The sequence below is a fragment of the Ovis canadensis genome, chromosome 1, assembly GCF_042477335.2.
Source record: "Ovis canadensis isolate MfBH-ARS-UI-01 breed Bighorn chromosome 1, ARS-UI_OviCan_v2, whole genome shotgun sequence".
NCBI lineage: Eukaryota > Metazoa > Chordata > Mammalia > Artiodactyla > Bovidae > Ovis > Ovis canadensis.
The window spans coordinates 250,087,066-250,105,520 of record NC_091245.1 but is presented as its reverse complement, the minus strand read 5'-3'; the positions used below and the strand labels follow the sequence as shown (position 1 = coordinate 250,105,520).

The following is an 18,455-nucleotide window of genomic DNA, read 5'->3' as shown; positions in this document are numbered from 1 at the left end:
ACTTAACCTTGGGGCTTGGGAGGAGCCTCGTGTTGACTCTGCCAGCATTTAAAGCTTTTCCCTCCCTGGATACAAAGATGGGGTGGAGTAAGCTCTCCGGCTGGAATGCTGAGGTGGTCTCTTTATTACCTTGGGAGAGTTTCTCATCTCTCTCCCTCAGGCTTCTCCTGGGATGTGTTACTGATAAATTTACATGGAAAGCAGCTGGAATTGTTTTCATCATGTTTTTGACTATGTAACTTAACAAGCTCATGCCCTCCCATGCTGGCTGACTTCTCTGGGCAAGTGTTCTCTTGTTAACAGCTGCCCACACTTAAGTAATGAGAAGTCCAGTGGCTGCCAGTTAGAACAAGTGTGTTAATGGCAGCAGCAGAAGGAATGAACTAATTGGTACTGGACTAGGGGTTGGGTGGGGAATGAAGCAGCTGTTTCTGTATTTGAAACACAGACCATGTTGACTCGAGACTTAACCAAAGAGGTATAGCCCTCACCCTTCCATGGTGCCCCACAGGGTCTTAGAAAATAAATACTAACTTTCCCTGTGATGAGAGAAAGGGGGACAGCATGCAGGGCCCTAGGTGGTTAGAAAAGCACAGCTGGTTGATGGGCAAGTTGCTAGAAGGGTTTGCTCTCTTGGACCCAAGGGGGGAAGACAATGAGGCCCACCGTCCCGATCTTCCTAAGAGGCAGCATTTCCCTCCTTGGATCAGTTTATTTTCTCCTACCACCCAGTTACTTCTGAAGCCAGGCAGACATCTCCCTCTTCTCCATCGTGTCCTCTCTCAACTCAATCTGGTAGAACGTAGGGTGGTAAGAGACCAATCTTTCAGGTTTACCCAGGCTTTGGCCAGCTCATTCATGCTGAGGTGACGGTGCTAGTTGATGACTCAAGACTAAGCAGAAGATCAGTGTAAGAGAGTGTAGCTCACCTGTGCGTTCATTTGTTCAATAAAGACTTACTAGCATTACATACCAACTGCTGTACCAGGCCCTGGATTTACGAAGATGAAAGTCCATGTATAAGAAACAAACTCCTGATTGTAAATTACTTTCAGAGGATTTTTAATTTTCAAGAAACAAAGATGTTCACATTGACAGCGAAGCTCAAGCATTCCCGAGTGGGACAGGTGCCAGCTGGTGACGCCAAGCCTGTGAGCTTCAGAGACTTACCTCCCTACTGTTCCATGTGAGTGAGCAAGCGTTCCCGTCACCAAGGTCCCTCAGACACACACACACACACACACACACACACACACACAGGAGGAAGACAGGTCAAGGTGTGCAAAGTGTCTTCTCTACCCTCCCTTTTGACTGTGTGTCTCACTTCACTAAAAAATTTGCTGACAGAGTTAACAGACTGTCAATTGCAGTGTGTTCTAACACTGTATTCAACATGACAAAATCCTACAGAAATATTAGAATTTGGTTATAAGAATATGCATAGGAATTATGGGATTTGGATACACACAGGTGTAAGGAAGTAACTAAAATTTCTCAAGTGGCTTCTCATCCAAGGTCATCAAATGAAACTGACTGTGTTACTGGCTTGTCTCATCAATCTGTTACTATATACCCAGCAGGACTTTTTATTTTTTTCCATCTGCTGTTTGTTTGTTTGCACTGGGTCTTCATTGCTTCCTGCTTCTATAGTTCCTGCTTCATTGCTTCTATAGTTGCAGTGTTCAGGCCTCTCCCTGCAGCAGCTTCTTTAGTTGTGGAGCATGGGCTGTAGGACTCTTGGGCTTCAGTAGTTGTGGTACGTGGGCGCAGTAGTTGTGGCGCCCGGGCTTAGTTGCCCTGTGGCATGTGGGATCTTCCCAGATCAGGGATTGAACACCTGCCCTCTGTTAGCAGGCGTATTCTTAACTGGACCACTAGGGGAAGTTCCTCAGCAGGACTTTAACTCCATTAGAGACTCCCAGTGCAGCAGCTGATATTTGTTGAGTCTTACAAACAAAAATCTAAACACAGCATACCACCACCACTCAGGACATCATACTCCTGCTCTCCAGCTGACCACGGGCCAGGCCCTCCAGCACCTCCACTGCCCCATGTGGCTACTGCTATGTGGGTGTTGCAGTCTTTCATTTCTGTGCTTATTCTGCCCATGGCATTTCTCCCCCAAGTTTTTTCTCTCATCTGCTCTGTGTCTGTCCTTTATCATAATGACTGGGAGTGGTCCCAGCCTGTCCCAGCAGGCACCAGCCTCCCTGCCCTAACCCCAGCCAACTCTGCAACTTGCTAGTGCTTTGGCCCTCAGGCTCTGAGAAACCTTTCAAAAGGGATTCAGGGTGGGGAGGGCATGGGGGCAAATGCTCTCTCCTAGCCACTGGATTTCTTTGGCCAGGCCTGTCTTTAACCTGCACAGTCAATGTACAGGCAAGTTTCTTGGCACAGGCCCTACAGGAAGGTAATGGCTGCCCTGATACCTACCAATCCTTAACCAAGAGGCTTTAGAAATGCCCTTTTGAGAATCTTCCCTGGAAGCCCCAGAGAAGGTGGTGTCTTTTAACAAGCATTGTCTTAAAGGGCTGACTCCTCCTCCAAAGGTCTTCATCCAAGAGTCCAGGTGAGGAGGCCCGAGCCTGCAGCTCTTGAAGCTGCCTGCCTTCTCTGTGTGCTGCCAGGCCTGAGTCAGCCCTGTAGTGGGAGAGGCAGGCCGTCCACACCCTGCCCCAGCCCGCCTGACTGAGGCGGAGGGAAGATGGGTGGGGACACTAAGACCCCCAGAGAAAACATAGCTTTTCTTTCATGCCTTTAATCTGACTTTCAAGAATGTCCACTGGATTCACATTTTGGTTTCTTTTTTTTTTTTTTTTTTTTTGCCTCACTGCATGGCATTTGGGATCTTAGTTCCCTGACCAGGGATCAAACCCTCAGCCCCCTGCAGTGGAAGCACAGTCTTAATCACTGGATCACCATGGAAATCCCTGGTTTTAGTTCTTAAAAATAATTTCTACAAGTCTTTTTTTTTTTTAAACCAAGAACTCAGTTTTTTATTTCATCATTTCTTGCATTTTGAAGTACTCCTCGATGACATCCTTGGCCTGAGACTCTTTGCCATAGTTCTTAATTGCCACACAACTGCAACCAGCCACTTTTACAGGGTTATCCCTCTCAGTTTTACAGAGGCCTACCCATTCCCCTAGTTTCTTGTTGCCATCGACCTTAATCAGGTTGATCTGGCCCTCAGCACCAAGGGCCTCCACTAACTTGATATACACAGGCTCATCACAGTTGGATGCAAGCACACAGAGATGGGCCTGACGCTTGTCTAAGGCTTTGGCAGCTTCGTGAATTCCGTGTGCTAGGCCATCGTGGATGAGAGGGCAGTCTTCAGCACCTCTTGCAGAGCAGTATTAATATCCATTACACCTCCAGCAGCAATGCCGTCCTCAGCCATGGCGGTGGGTTACAGGTGAAGCCGAACCTTGAATGCACCCAAGCCTCCGCCTCCCCACTCCATGGTGGCAGGGACAGAGGTACAGGTCTTTTCAAAGTAAAAAAAATCCTGTATTCAGATTAAAGGTCCAGTACAAGTCTTTGTTCATTGGAGGTTCAAACACAAATCTGTTTATTTATTAGCAGAGTCTGAAAAGAATTCCTGTGGAGATCATACCCTTCAGGACCATCATTTTCAGGCTTTAGTACGTCCTGTTCTCACGACTGAGGCTTACCTGGTGGTTCAGATGGTAAAGAATCCGCCTGCCATGCTGGAGATTTGGGTTTGGTCCCCGGGTCAGAAAGATCCCTGGAGAAGGATTTGGCAACCCACTCCAGTATTCTTGCCTAGAAAATCCCCTGGACAGAGGAGACTGGCAGGCTAGTCCACGGGGTCTCAAAGAGTTGGCACACTTCTCAGGACTTCTCATTGAATTCTGGCTTTTGGGGGCCATGGCCAAGTGCTAGGGCAAGAAAACAAATCTGACCACAGTACAGTAGACATCACAGTACTCAAGGCCTTGAGTGAGGCAGGAGACATGCAAATGAGAAGTGGTTGGTGCCGGCTGCCGAGCCCCCGTGGCGAAAGTAATTTGCATGAAAGTGAGTGGTTATGACAAGTACTTTGCATTCAGTGGGCTTGGCTTCAGCCACCCTGATACAGGCCTGCCTTCACCAGAGCGCTTTGCACTGTGATTTCCTGAAAGCAGGTTTCGGCAAGAAACTGGAAAGCCCCCTCAGGAAGAAGGCAGAGCTGGCAAGGAGCTCCCAGGCATTTGGCAATTGTCCACAGTAAGAACATACTGAGCCCTCTTCCCTCTTCAACAAGCATTGTCTTAAAGGGCTGACTCCTCCTCCAAAGGTCTTCATCCAAGAGTCCAGGTGAGGAGGCCCGAGCCTGCAGCTCTTGAAGCTGCCTGCCTTCTCTGTGTGCTGCCAGGCCTGAGTCAGCCCTGTAGTGGGAGAGGCAGGCCGTCCACACGGCGAGAAAGTGGGGGAGATTGGAGGTGTCTTCGGGCAGTGGAAAGAGGAGCTCCAGGAGATGGTAATAGACAGGGAAGTCTGCCATGCTGCAGTCCATGGCGTCACAGAGTCAGACACGACTGAGCAACTGAACTGAAGAGGAGCCAGTGCTTAAAGAAATCACACACACAAATGGAAGGAGTGTGGAACTGCAGGCGCAGTTCATCCTCAGATGGATGGGGAAAAATAGCTTCTGGGAATAGGAACCAAAAAAGGCAGATTGACTGTCAGATGAGTTCTGCTGCCGAAGAAGACCCTTGGCTGAGGCTGTCTTCTGATGGCTTGTTACTGAAACCTCCACGGAGCCCAGATCAAGGAGCTGTGTATTGAAGTCAACAACACCTTGAGCTCTGTGGGCACCCTCCCTGGTCAGCACTGGGGCCACTGGCTATGTAGATGGCCACCAGCGACACTCCCAACAGTCCTCCACAACATCCCCAACATGACCACAGGAGCAAGAGCATAATTCACGTGGGTCCTTGGGCATGCCTGCCAAATGGGCCTAGGAACTGAGCGGAGAGGACCTGCTACTAGTTTGGGCTCACCAGTCCAGGAGATCCCTGGGATGAGGGGTGGGCACTGGTTCCCCACTTCCAACAGTGGACAGTCCACACTATCACTGACTTGATCCGCTGAACTCAAGGAGAGTCTGCAGAGAAGATGCCTTTCCTCCTGGACATTAACATTCCTTTTTTGGGTCATGCTGTGCGGCTTGTGGGATCTTAGTTCTTTGACCAGCGATTGAAAGCATGCCCACTGCAGCGGGAGTGCAGAGCCCTAACCACTGGACAGCCAGGAAAGCCGCGCTGGACATCGCGAGCGCTTCCTTGACCGTTTCCTAGTGGCCCCGAAACTGGCCCCAACCTGTGATCCCCAGATTACTCCAAACCCTTCGTTCTGACTGTCCACATGCCCACCACACACCCACCTCAGACTGTACATATTAACACAGCGTTACCAAAGGCCCCTGCCTCTCCCAAGGCAGGCAGAGTTTGCTTGCGCAGGAGGTGCTGGGAGCCATGGTGATTCCTGGGGCCTGGCAGCACTCTGTACTCCTCACTGTAGATCTTGTCTCTGATGCTGTGGTTTGGTTAAAGGGAAGATCAGGAAGCATCTTTGCTAAAAAATTATATTCAGGTCAGTCATTTCTGGGACTGTAAAGACATTTATGCAGTTATCTCTTTTTTGGCCACGTGGTACATGTAATCTTAGTCCCCCACCAGGAGTGGAATCAGTGCCCCCTGCATTGGAAGTGTAGTCTTAACCACTAGACCACCAGGGACGTCCCAGTTATCTTTTAAACTGACCTTATAAAGATGGAAGGGCTTCCCTGGGGGGGCTAGTGGTAAAGAACCTGCCTGTCAATGGATGAGACGTGAGCGACGCAGGTTCAATTCCTGGGTCGGGAAGATTCCCCTGGAGGAAGGCTCCAGTATTCTTGCCTGGAGAATCCCATGGACGAAGGGGCCTGATGGGCTACAGTCCATGGGGTCACAGAGTTGGAGAAGAATGAAGCAACTGAGCATGCACATATGTATAAAGATGTAACACTGTAGGTCTCCAACATAGAAAGCCTACGTCTGCCATGTCCATCCTAGGTGGGACAGGTGGTGGACGTGCACTGGAACGCTCTGGGGACACGGCCTGTGAGTAGTAAGGTGGGCAGGGTCGGGCAGAGGGGAGCTGAGCCATGACACAGTTGCCGGAGGAACCAACCAATTCCACGAGGCATTCTGAAGTGCGGTGGCCCTTCGGATACCCCGACTGGGCCGAGGAGGCTGGACTTCTGTACCCCCTCACCGGCTGCATGTGGCATAACCCTGGGTGAGGCAACTCCCATATGAAGGCAGATCTGGGGGAGGGACTCAGCAAGGGCTGGGCATGCACCACAAGCCCCACTAACCACCCCCTCCCCCAAAGAATGAGACTGCCATTATTTTAAATTATTTATTTTCTCTATAGTACATCTCATTCAAATCATAGAACAGTCTGATACACTTTTTTCCTCAAGCACAACTTAAACTCATTTCAAAAGCTTATTCTTTCCTTCTCTGAATCTTTCAGGATGGACAAAGATACACTTTAATGGACACCAAAACCACTCAGAGTTTATTAAAATTACAGCTTCCCAGGCTCTGCCCCTCCCCTCCCCCAGAGCTTTTGCGTGAGCATCTGGGGTGGGCCTTAGGAAGGCAAAATTTAAGAACCCCTCCCATCAGTTCACCCCCATGTATAGGTGGTCCTTGAACCATCCTTACAGAAGCACAGATTAGGACTTGCCCATTACTTATTGGAAGCAATTTCAGAAAACCCAGGAATAATTAAGTATACAGAAATAGCTCTTCTATAAAATTTCCATATAAAAATAATGGTATTTATTTACAAAGTCTGAGATGCTACAAAATAATACATCATATTAGGTTAGGTACTTCAATCTAATAAAGTCTACATTAGGCAGGTCAGATGTGGTGTTTGCATTTTCCCCTTATTTCTCTTGTTTAAATGCTTAAAGCCTATGGCACCATGATGACTCCTTCATGCAAAGAGAAGCAGAACTCTATTTTCTGGACATAAAACCTAACAGCACGTGATCAGAGTACAACACTGCCAAATGAAAACGTGAGCTGGCTGGAGACTGGGGCTCATGGCCCTTCTATTTCGGCTAACAGTCAGGGAGGGGATGGGCAGACAGCCACCTCGAGGAACCACAGTCGTGAACCATGGTCCCCTCAGTTCCGGATCGCCTGGTGGTTCTCCTTTTGGGGACACTGAGCAGTTGAAGCCACCATGACTCTACTGGGAAGAACAGAACTGCAATGCACGCAGAGAAATCTGTTAGCAGAAAAGAATCTGGGTTCCCACAGACTCGTAGCTTAACAGAAATCTGTGACCCAGTCATGAACAAGCAGAATCACCAGGCCATTTGTTTAATTAGACAGTGTCCAGCATGTTCAAGATGACTCAAGACAAGTGATAAAACGGTAAGTTTGAAGTGACAAGTCAATGGGTTTCAAAACTCAAACATGATCTGGTGACATTTCCTTGTTATATTGGGAAAGACATGGAGAGAAACAAGCTAACACGGAACAGAAGGGCCAGGTGACCTCCAATTTGCGTGAGGGCCTCTGCCCAGGGAGGAATGGTTTTTTTCTGAGTTTTTGCTGTCTCAGCCTGGGTCTTCCAAGCCGAGAAAGGCCCAGAGATGACGCCACAGCTTCACCCTGGGCCCTCATGAGCAAAGTCCCACTCCTGCTCCTTAGCTGTTTAGCACTTGGTGTGACAGAGGGCTGATGCTAACCCAGAGGCCCTCCATGAAGACTGTGGCAAGGGCTGAGTGTGTAGGAGGCAACGTAGCCCAGGAGGGAGATTCTGGGTGCAGTGCGGTCCCTGGAGGCCACACAGGCTGGGGGGTGTTGGGTCATTCAGCTTTGGGCTTGTTTCACATGCCTGAGTGGGTGGGTGGAGGAGACATTCTCCCCCACTGGCCCTTGGTGGAGAAGGGGTGAGTCCTGCCCCTTCGTTTCTGCTACACTGGCTTCTGAGGTGGCTACAAGCAGGAAGGACCGAAGTTAAGTCTGCTGGAAAGGCAAGGGGTCAAGACAGCATGGAACTCATGGACCTTTGTGTAAAGCTGAGGCCTCATAAGAATGGTGTAAGCTTTTGTCTGAAAGAGCAGCTGCACAGAAATATTTCTTAAGTGAACAAGCTTTCTCCTGTCTCAACAGCATAGTCGGTGGATACCTGCTGCCACCGAAGCTTCTGTACTGGTCAGGGATTCCCAGGGCTTAATGGGAGTGTAGAAGTACATGGGACAACGGGATCCTAAAGCTTGTCTTTTCTGAAAGATCGTGGCTGATTCCTGAGAAATGCTGTAATTTATATGGGCATTTAGTTTGAATTTTTTAAGAAAAAGGTAAAAATCTTAACTTCACTTTTTCCTTTTAGGTGGTAGTGTTTGGCTCAACTGAAGTTAAGCAAATGGCCTGAGTGTTGTATGGACTGTAGATCAGAGGGCGGGGAGGCGCCGCTCTGGTGACATGGAGCGGGGCCCTGGCACACACGGTCAGGGCTGGGGGGCTGCTGCTTTGGGGTGCCTGGAAATGGGGAACCTATTTGGGAAAATGGCCCTCAGGTAGTCTTTAGCTCCACTAAAGTCAGTCATACACAAGATAAAAGATTCTTTTATATATCCAATATAAAAAGTAGATCTTTATGTATCTAACAGGTTGTAAAACTAGAAGAAAACACCTAGAAAAGTCCTCCATTTCTAATCACTTTTCTCTTGTGTAGGTTCAGCTGGAAGGTAACAGCTCATAATGAGAACTTCATGGGTTAGAATGTTCTCTTACTTTTATGGCTACTGCTGGTAGCTATGTTTGGTTTTCTTTTAAAAATTCCCTAACAGACTCCAAAACATATACTGAAAGCTGGGAACAGTGGGGCCTTTGGAATTTAGCAGAGATTCCAAGTGCACATTGTAGGGTAGAGTGGCCTGGAAGAGACATCTTTCAGTGGTCCGATGCAGAACAAATGTCACCTTTCTGGCTCCCCCTTCCCCTGGATACTGCCAGCCACAGTAGCCTGTCCCCCAGGCCACAACCCTGTCGTCTTCTCCACAGCATGAATCAATCTGAACATCTTCTCTTCTGTTCTCACTCAAACACTTACTGAAGGATTCAATCTTCACTCACTGTCCAGCCTTCACCCCTCAGGGACCCCATGAGAGCACAGCCTTGAAGGCTACCTCACAGATGTGCCCACGGGGAGGGGGCTGGCGCTTGAAGCAACTTGCCCATGAAGCTAACCAGGCTTCCCCCATGTATGTGGTTCTGGTAGAAACTGCTGAGGCGGTTCCCTTCCTTTGCTGACCCTGCCCCACGGACATCCATCCTGACTCTGCTCTCTGACTATCCCAGGGCCCAAGTTACACCCAAACTCTGCTGTCTCTGTAACAGCCGAGATTGTGAAGTCTGCATGGCTAAAGTGAGCCACTCTCTTGTGGACTGTCTGAGTTACCTGCAGTGGCTCCTGTGTTTGGGGGTTCACCCAGGCATCATTCTTTAAGTGGGGCAGAGAACGGCAGCCACTGTCAATTCTGCCAGCAGGGAGAGTTATCCTCTTTCTCCTGCTGAGATGACAGCCACTGCGTAGTTTTCTCCCCACCCCTTCTCTGAGACGTGGGTCAACATTTGTAATGTTTTTTGCAGGGTGGTGGGCATGGCTGGGAGGCAAGGATCACCATCTTAGCGCCTCCCTTCCTGCCCCTTCCCGAGGTCCTCCATGATCATAAGGCACAGATTAAGTCAACGCCTGCTGGAGCTGCTTCCATCATCCCGTCACCACAAGAGATGAAGCAGGTGATGTGCACAGTGGGGCGGGAAGGAGTGGGCAGGTGCCTGGGCGCCGTGGACCCTCCCACAGCAGGGCCCAATACAGCAGGCTGGGTGCCCCTGCGTGAAATGGAACAGATCACCATCCACCGGCTGGGTGGCACTGCGCGGCAAAGGTTGCCAACTACACTGGGCCCTGCGGGAACGGGCCTCCTGAACTCCCTCCCAGAGCACAGTGTGGCCGCACACCCTGGGAGGAGTGTCCGTGTGTGTGTGCACACGTGTACAAACAGTCCCAGGTACTACTCTATAAAGAAGCTTGGAGGTTCTAACCAGTTTCCTAGCATCCTTTTCTGTTTGATTTCTCGTAAAATTCTGTCTGGACTTTAGAACCAGGTAAATCTATGGGGAAGAAGCAGAAGAATGACAGGACTTCCCTAATGATCTCCATCTGGGTTTCTGCTCAGGCCAAGCCTTCCACCTGTGCCGTGTCCTGTGACCCCAGTGTGACCCCACTGGGCATCCTCACCAGGAGCCCAGGCCCATCACTGAGGAACAGAGGCCAGTTCCGCTGAACCCCACACAGTGCCAGCTCGGGTGGCCAGTGATGGGGCACCGGGAATGAATGCTCAGAGTCTCTGGCTGCTTGTTCTCCTGAACCCATGTTTTATCTGTAGCAGAAAGAACAGAGAAGGGAGAGATTCCCCATGCACTCTGGTGAGGCTGAGGCGCGCTCGTCATCGGTGCACCTGTCCTGAATGCGGACGGGTGGGTCTGGGGCCTGTGGCACAGTATTTGCAAGTCTGAAAAGCTAGCTGTGGCCCCGGGGCTCTCCAGGGCTCCTTTCAAGCTCGGGGATGAGAAAGGTTGGGGTAGGTACAGGTGGAGGCAGCCTGAGGAGACCTGGTTCTACCTGACTGTGCAGCTGATGACCTTCGCAGTCGGAAGGTCCCCTGGAGGCCCCTGGCCACCCACCTCCTCCACGCCCGGCCTCAGGATGCGCCGGAGTCCTCCGGCACCTGCCTCCACCTCTGCCTCACACTCTGCACTATGGCTTATTCCTGACAGAATGAGTTTTGTCTCAAAGGAACTTAACGCTCTACATCCTTCTGTACTAGCTGTTTGGGTCAGGGAGGCCCTGCCCCTCTAGTCACTGCAGGCATTGGCCTGAGCGCTCCCCCGGCAGGATTTAGAAAAGAATCGGTGGGCTGAGCTCACAGTAACTGGATGCATAATTTAAGGGCAAATACAAACAAGTCAAGTCAAAGGACTGGAGTTAATTGTCCAGTATCACTTGCTCCTTTCCAAGGCCTTAATGTGCACTTAAGCTGGGGTCTGGTCATGGTGGCAGCTGTCTCCACACCCGTATTCAGAGGGGCGGTAACTGAGCCCAGCACGTGCCGTTCCCAGTGGCGTCTTTGGCTCTGTCACGACAGTCTACATCCTGCTCCACTGCACGCCCAGTCCTGGGGTGCTCACCATTTTCTGGTGTTTCTGTGAAACTATCAGGTTAGTTTGAAATGCGTTTCACCCAGGAATCAATCCAGGATGGTCATTTTGATTCATGAGAATGTAGAGAAGGTGACATGTACAGGAAAACACTGCTTGTTCATATTCTTGAACTCCTTTTCAGACAACAGTAATGGCAGTTCACTTTCACAAACTGCACACTGGGTGAAATCATACAATTACTTGCAGGGAACAGTAAGCAAGCAGTTCGGTCATAGGGACATGTTTCTTTGTTTTGTGCTAAGTGAAAAAGCTGTAGGAAACGCATAGCTCTGATTAAAACCACAGAGACAATTTCCTGCTCTGTAACACTCCAGATTTAGGATGCTGGCAAAAGGCAGTGCTGGCAAAGTATTTAATGCACGTGAAAATGCTATTCTATTCTGGCTTCCAGAAGTAGCCCTAGAAAATTCTATGCACCAATGCATTGGCTAAGGGTGATAATTTCAGTTGGACTATAAATTATTCTAAATGTCACTTAAGTACTTCAGAATTAGCGCTCGCTCCTTTCTAGAAGCCGTCTAAGGCAGCTGATGCGTAAAGCACCTCGACTAGACTTTCAACTAGTTCAGCGGTTCCATCTGTGCTCCTGGGGCCCCGTGGTCTCCCTCACTCACTGCACAGCCCACCGGGAACCTCTTGTGGTTGGTCAGCCTAGGGAAAGGGCAGCCCAGGCCAGGGAGCGGGACGAGGGACCCAGACCAGCAGGGGCTGTTCGTGTAGCCATCTCAGTTCTAAGAGGGGGTGGGTGGCCGCAGGGGCCGCAATGGCCCCGCCTCGCGGAAGGGAAGTGTGTGGCGTGCACGCCGCCCGTTCCTCAGGGACGGCCCCCTCCGCCACCTCAGAGAACAGGCGTTGCTCGCCATGTGATCTACTGCTCTGCTGATCAGAGCTTTCATTCGCACTACGTTAGCTTTCATCTCAACCATCTCAGCCTTCGGGTAATTTGCTTATTGTGTTTCCCTAGTTTTCACTGAACACACAGTGCAAACAAAGGCAAAGACTGAAGCAGTCGTTTCAAAAACAAGAGCTCACACTAAAAACACACATGAGCATCAGACAGCAAAACGCGGGTTTGCGCCTGTCTTTATTCTGGGGAGGATGAGTCCTCCTCGTCCTCTTCCTCGTCTTCATCGTTGAATGAACAGGGCGTTTCGCCTCGGGACTCAGAGCAGTGAGAGGCCGCACTGCTGGACTGGTGACTGTTTGGGGCAAGGAGCTGCCCCGTTGCTAAGGCCACTTCAGCATCCAGGCACAACCCTTGGTTTACACTAGCAAACAATCGGAAACACACAGGCTCGTTAATGTGTGCAGCCTTTAAGCTTTGGAAAACATAAAGGATGAGAGCCCAGGAAAGGGAGGGCCACAGGCGAGCTCTGCCGGGATCCGCAGGAGACCCAGCTGATAGAGGCACATGGGGCTCCCCTCCAGTGAGGAGCAGGCTTGGAGGCTAACCTTTTTAACCCTGAGAAAGTACATACCTTGATTGGGACAAGGTGGCACCGGTGGTCAGGTCTAAATTTGAAACGGATTGGGTAGAGTTCAAAAGCAGTCCCTGATTTAACCAAGATGGTCCTGTGGAGATGTCTACAGGAAAAAACAAAAACAGATGGAGGCCTGGTAAGTCCCGTGGCTGCTTTTGCTATGGCCTGCAGAGAGCACAGACGAAGGAGGCAAGCAGCCCATTCTAAGCTACAGTCTCCTGCCCTGGGGAGAACCCAGGTTTCTTCAGCTTGCAAAAAGGAAATTTCTAGAACATAAGAGTGGAGCAAGGGGGAGGATTCAGGGAGACAGACTACAGCCGGAAAGAATTCAAATCAGACCAATCCCAGAGTCTTCATTCTTTTTTTCTTGCAGAAGCCCTTGAGAGGGCATCCCACATGAACATATTGATGGTTGCACTACTGTTGGACACCCGCTGGATGCACCACAAAAGCCTCTGGCTGGGGTGTTAACAACCAGAGCAGGAGTGGATAAGCAGACAGTTAAGTCAGAACACCCTATGTCAGAGGGACAGACATTCTTGCTCAACCCCCTATACCCCCTGCCATGGTTTCAAGTACCCCCTGGGAACTCAGTGCTATTACTGACCAAGATTTATTCTTTTTCTTGGTATCCTTTGCTTTAAAACTTGAACTAAACCTTACTTTAAAAGGCTTTGCACAGTCACATTTTTCGTGAGCGCACTGCTGTTTCAGTCTGCATCAAATACTGTGCAGATACATCCTTGCGGTCCTGTTTTCTATGCAATTTACCATATTTCTCCCATCACAACCCTGACTAATTCTTATTGTAACTTTATTATTTATTTATGGCTGTGCCGGGTCTTCGCTGCTGCACAGGCTTTTTTCTAGTTGTGGCAAGGGGGCTGCTCTGTAATTGCTGTGCACAGGCTTCTCACTGCTGTGGCTTCCCCTGCCGCGGAGCACAGGCTCTAGGGCACACGGGCTTTGGCAGCTGTGGTTCCGGGCTCTGGAGCACAGGCTCGGTAGCTGTGGCACATGGGCTTACGCTCCCTGGCTTGTGGGATTTTTCCGCATCAGGGATGGAACCCGTGTTTCCTGCATTGGCAGGCAGATTCTTTACCAGTGGGCCGCCAGGGAGGCCCTGTAACTTATTTAACCCTTGTCTCCTTATCTAGACTGTTAGAGAAGGCAGTGACTGGGACAAATAAAATCTAAATGTTAATGAATTAGCATCGTGTATTTCAAAGGTGAGTTTACAACACAGGTGGCAGAAATATCAGAAAGGAATTTCTTGAAATGAATTTGACTTATGTTGTAAGATGAGACCAAGCATAGGTCATCTTAACATGGCCTATGAACCTTTTCTTCACAGGCTAACTAAAGCAGCTATGAGGGGGGAAAAAAATTCTAAGAACAGCAGGTTTTAAATGGATACAATAAGAACAAGTTGGTATATGAAGTTAAAGCCAGAATCCTGTGCTGAGTATTATTAATTAGTATGTATGGAAACCTTCTGTCAGAACACAGCTCTTGACAGGATATGTTTTCCTTTCACAATGGCTCTGAAAGGCCGACCCACACAACAGTTCTCACAACCTTCAAGAGCCATCCTGTCCCTCTGCACGCTGGAGGCACATGCTTTTGCACCAACCAGAAAGTCTATCCTAGTCTGGAAACGAGGTCACCAAGAGATCAAAACCACACAGCCCGCCTATCGCCCACAGTCTTTTCACTGAGAATGAGCCAAAATAAAGTCCTGATGACTTACACGGAGTAAGAGCCTTTTGCAGACTTGCTGGATGGCTAGGATGCCCCAGCTGCTAAGAAAACAGCAGGTCCTCCTCTGGAAGCAGCAAGGGGAGAATGGGGGGTGGGGGGGTGCAAATAGGGGACTGGGAGGCTGAGGGGCAAGAAGAGGGGATCAGACAGGAAGTGTGTGGTGTGAATTTAAGCACTAAATGCAATAAAAACCAAATCTCAATCCAGGCTCTTGTGTTGTGGCTAAAACCATAGAACAGTAGCAACTGCTTTACACCTGGCTTAATAATCCTTACAGCTAATATTAAAGTGCCTTTTAGATACAGTATGAAAATGAAGGAAACTGGCAAAAAAGGTAGAACACTTGTGTCTATACACCCAAATTATATGTGCACAATATACCATACTTTTAAGAACTATAATCATAAAGAAGATTTCTTAATTATTGAAATTCTGAATTTTAGGACACGCAAGACAAAGTGTTTCTGCTTTCAAGTATACTCTTATAATGAAAAGATAACCCAGTTTTAAAATGGTCAAAGGATCTGAATAGACATTTCTTCAAGGAAGATTCACAAATAGTCAATTAGCACACGAAAAGATGCTCACCATCAGCAGTCATTGGGGAAATGCAAATCGAAACCACAGTGAAATACCATTGCACTTTCACTAGTGTGGTGGTAATAAAATGAACAATAACAAGTGTTGAGAAGGATATGGAGAAATCAGAACCCTCATACGCTGCTGGCAGGATTATAAAATGCTACAACTGCTTTGGGAAATAGTTTGGCGCTTTCAGAATGCCAAATATAGTTACCATATGACCCAGCAGTTCCACTGCTCGGTATACACCCAATAGCAGCAAAAACTGATGTTCACACGGAAGCATGTACAATGTTTACAGCAGCATAATAGCCCAAAAGTGAAAACAATCCCAGTATGTGAACTAATGAACAGATCAAGAAAATGTGGTATTATCCACAAAATGGGGTGAAGTACTGATTCATTGATGAATTTTGAAAACATCATGCTAAACAAGTCGGTCACCAAGGCTACATTAGTGTAAGATTCTATTTACATGAAAGATCCAGAACAGACAAATCCACAGTGACAGGAAATAGATTAGTGGTTGCCAGTTGCTGCGAAGAATGGGGGGTGGCGGGGAGGGAGGGAATGCTAACGCATGTGGAATTTCTTTCTGGGGTGATAAAATCATAATTAGATAATGGTGATAACTACAGAACCTTGTGCATACGCTAAAAATCACTGAACTGTACGCTTTAAAGTGGTGTATCATATAGTATGGAAATTAAATCTCAATTTAAAAAATAATGATACCAGTTCACATCCACCTGCCTGGGAAGACAAAACACTTCCACTCTGTGGGTGAGAGTGTACCACGTTAAAGTCAAGTTGGAAAGCCATGGCATCATCTAGCAACGATGAAGATGGACCTGCCTTAGACCCAGCAATCTCACTCGTAGAGACGTGCCCATGGTCACCGAGAAACAGTAGTGGCAATGTTCAGAGCAGCACTGTTTAAATATCAAGAGATGGGAAACAAAACTAAAGGTTTATCATCAGTAAAATGAACAAGTAAACTGCTTCATCCACATGCTAGAATTCCACACGGCAGTAAAAATGCATCAATTACAGCTACTTGAAATCCTGTGGCTAAATCTAAAGAACATGTTGTTGAGTGAAAAGTTAAATCACCAAAGAATATATCACTTTGGTTCCATTTCTATAAAGGTGAGAATTAGACAAAACTAAATAATAAGTTGTTTCCAGCCCAGTGTATTTTTTTGTGTTTGCACCTCTAAAGAAAAGTAGTGATACATAAGAAATTCGAGAGGTTACATTTCAGGGTAAGGGAACTGAACTGACGGGGCAGATAGCGGGCGATACTTTTCTATGAGAAAGGTTTTAGCGAGTTAGGGTCTGATATTTAATCAAGGACCACATTGACTGCATTAGTTAACATACCTGTTATATAGCCTTCTAAAGCCTTGGGCACCAGTGATTTAGCAAGTTTCAGATCCTCCAAGGAGCATTTGCCTGACTCCAGGCCGAAGGACATCCCCATTCGCTTCAGCACTTCTATGTCATCATGAATCTCAAAGGTGTTGTCAAAATTAAAAAGATATTCAAACCTGTATCAGGAAACAGAGTTAGTGAGGGGTTTCTGTGGTGTCGGGGAGGTGTGAAGAGTGTTGTACTCTGTATATTCGATGAAAGCATGAGGACCTAGGCTCAGCTACAGTACTAGAAATTGTTACCCTTTAGGGCAGTGAGTCATTCTGCTGGGCTCAAAAGAAATGACATCTCAAATAAACTGTTTTCCCGATTAAAACAACTTTCCTGTGATGGACAACAGGAGTTCTACCCAGCCCTCATTAAGCTGTGGCAAAGTGGAGACAGGAATTTTGGTCTAAATCCAGTATTTTTCAAAGTTGTTGATAGCTTTGTCATAAAAGATAAAATATTAAGGAAGCCTTTCCAAGTAGACTTTTTTCCAAAGCAGATGTACAGATGGCCACGAGACACTTGGAAAACTGCTCAACATCACTAGTCATGTGGGAAACACTAATCAAAACCACAGTGAAGTATCATCTCACACCTGTCAGAACGGCTATCACCAAAAAGACAACAAATAACAAACAATAGCACGGATGTGAGGAAAAGCCAACTCTCCAACACTTTGGCTGGGAATGCAAACCGGTGCAGCCACTACGGGAAACAGTTTGGAGGCTTCCTCGAAAAAATTTAAAATAGAACTACCATATTATCTAGCAATTCCAAGTATTTACCCAAAGAAAAACACTAATTTGAAAAGGTTACACTCAGCATTCACTGAAATCTTATTTACAATAGCCATGATATGGAAGCAACTTTAGAGTCCATCCACAGATGAATGAATAAAGATGTGGTATGTATACACACGGGGGATAGTACTACTCAGCCATAAAAACACTTGCCATTTGCAAGGATATATATAGATCTAGAGGGTATTATGCTAAATGAAATAAACCAGACCGAAAGACAAGTATCACATAATCTCATTTATATGTGGAATCTAAAACACCAAAACAAATAAAAATAGACTCAGAAAACAAATGAGTGGTTGCCAGAGGGGAGAGGCTGAGGCAGTAGGAGAAACAGGTGAAGGGGGTTAAAAGGTACAAACCCTCAATTATAAAGCAAGCCCTGGGGATACATACAGCATAAAGAACATGGCCAATAATACTGTAATAAGTCTGTACAGGGAGAGATGGTTACTCGACTTATCATGGTGATCATTTTGTAATGGATGCAAACGTCAAATCACTATGCTGTATACCTGAAACTAATACAATACTGTCTGTTAAGTATATGTCAATAAAAGTAAATAAATCAAGCAAAGAAGTCACTGGGAGAAAAAGAAACATACACAAAGAAAGCCCTTCCAATTTAGTACCTAATTTTCCTACCATGAGTTGGCCTACTAGAGTTGAGGAAAAAATATTTTGGATGCTTACTTCATTTTCATGAGTCAAGTATTAGCCACATCACACCTTAGACGAGCAAAAAATGGAAGGCTTTTTACAGACTAACCAAACCCCAAACCCTGTCTTGAGGGTCTCAGGAGTAAAAATGCCGTAAGAAAAAAGTGTCGCATATAACACATAGCACGTTTCCAAATGTTTTGGAAAAGTGCCAAATCAGGATGTCCAGCTGCCTGGAAAAGGCTTTTAATAAAGAGGGCCCTGTAAGAAGAAATGGTCCTCCTGGCTCCCAGGCTAGGCCTGGAGCAACGTCGCCAGGAGCCTCGGGGACAGAGGGCAGGTGAATGTGCTGAGACAGTGGTGGGCTTACACTGTCATGAAATTTTGGGTTAGATCAGAGTAAAATTTCTCATTTAAAGCAAAATGCCATACTTGCACCCCAC

At 47.6% G+C, this 18,455-nt stretch overlaps 1 protein-coding gene and 1 pseudogene across 23 annotated transcripts in view; both read right to left on the bottom strand.

Moving 5' to 3' along the window:
* Positions 1 to 2,965: 2,965 nt before the first annotated feature.
* On the bottom strand, positions 2,966 to 3,482 carry LOC138425772 (small ribosomal subunit protein eS12-like; annotated as a pseudogene).
* Positions 3,483 to 6,400: 2,918 nt separating this feature from the next.
* TFDP2 (transcription factor Dp-2) overlaps positions 6,401 to 18,455 on the bottom strand; it is a 207,625-nt gene continuing 195,570 nt past the window's right edge. For all 23 annotated transcript variants that reach the window (XM_069563821.1, XM_069563788.1, XM_069563812.1 and 20 more), the window contains 3 exons: positions 16,514 to 16,680; positions 12,785 to 12,890; positions 6,401 to 12,574 (listed from right to left, as the gene is read on the bottom strand). In XM_069563821.1, the coding sequence (XP_069419922.1) occupies positions 12,391 to 12,574; positions 12,785 to 12,890; positions 16,514 to 16,680 (457 nt within the window). In that variant the 3' untranslated portion in view covers positions 6,401 to 12,390. The remainder of the gene's footprint in view (positions 12,575 to 12,784; positions 12,891 to 16,513; positions 16,681 to 18,455) is intronic.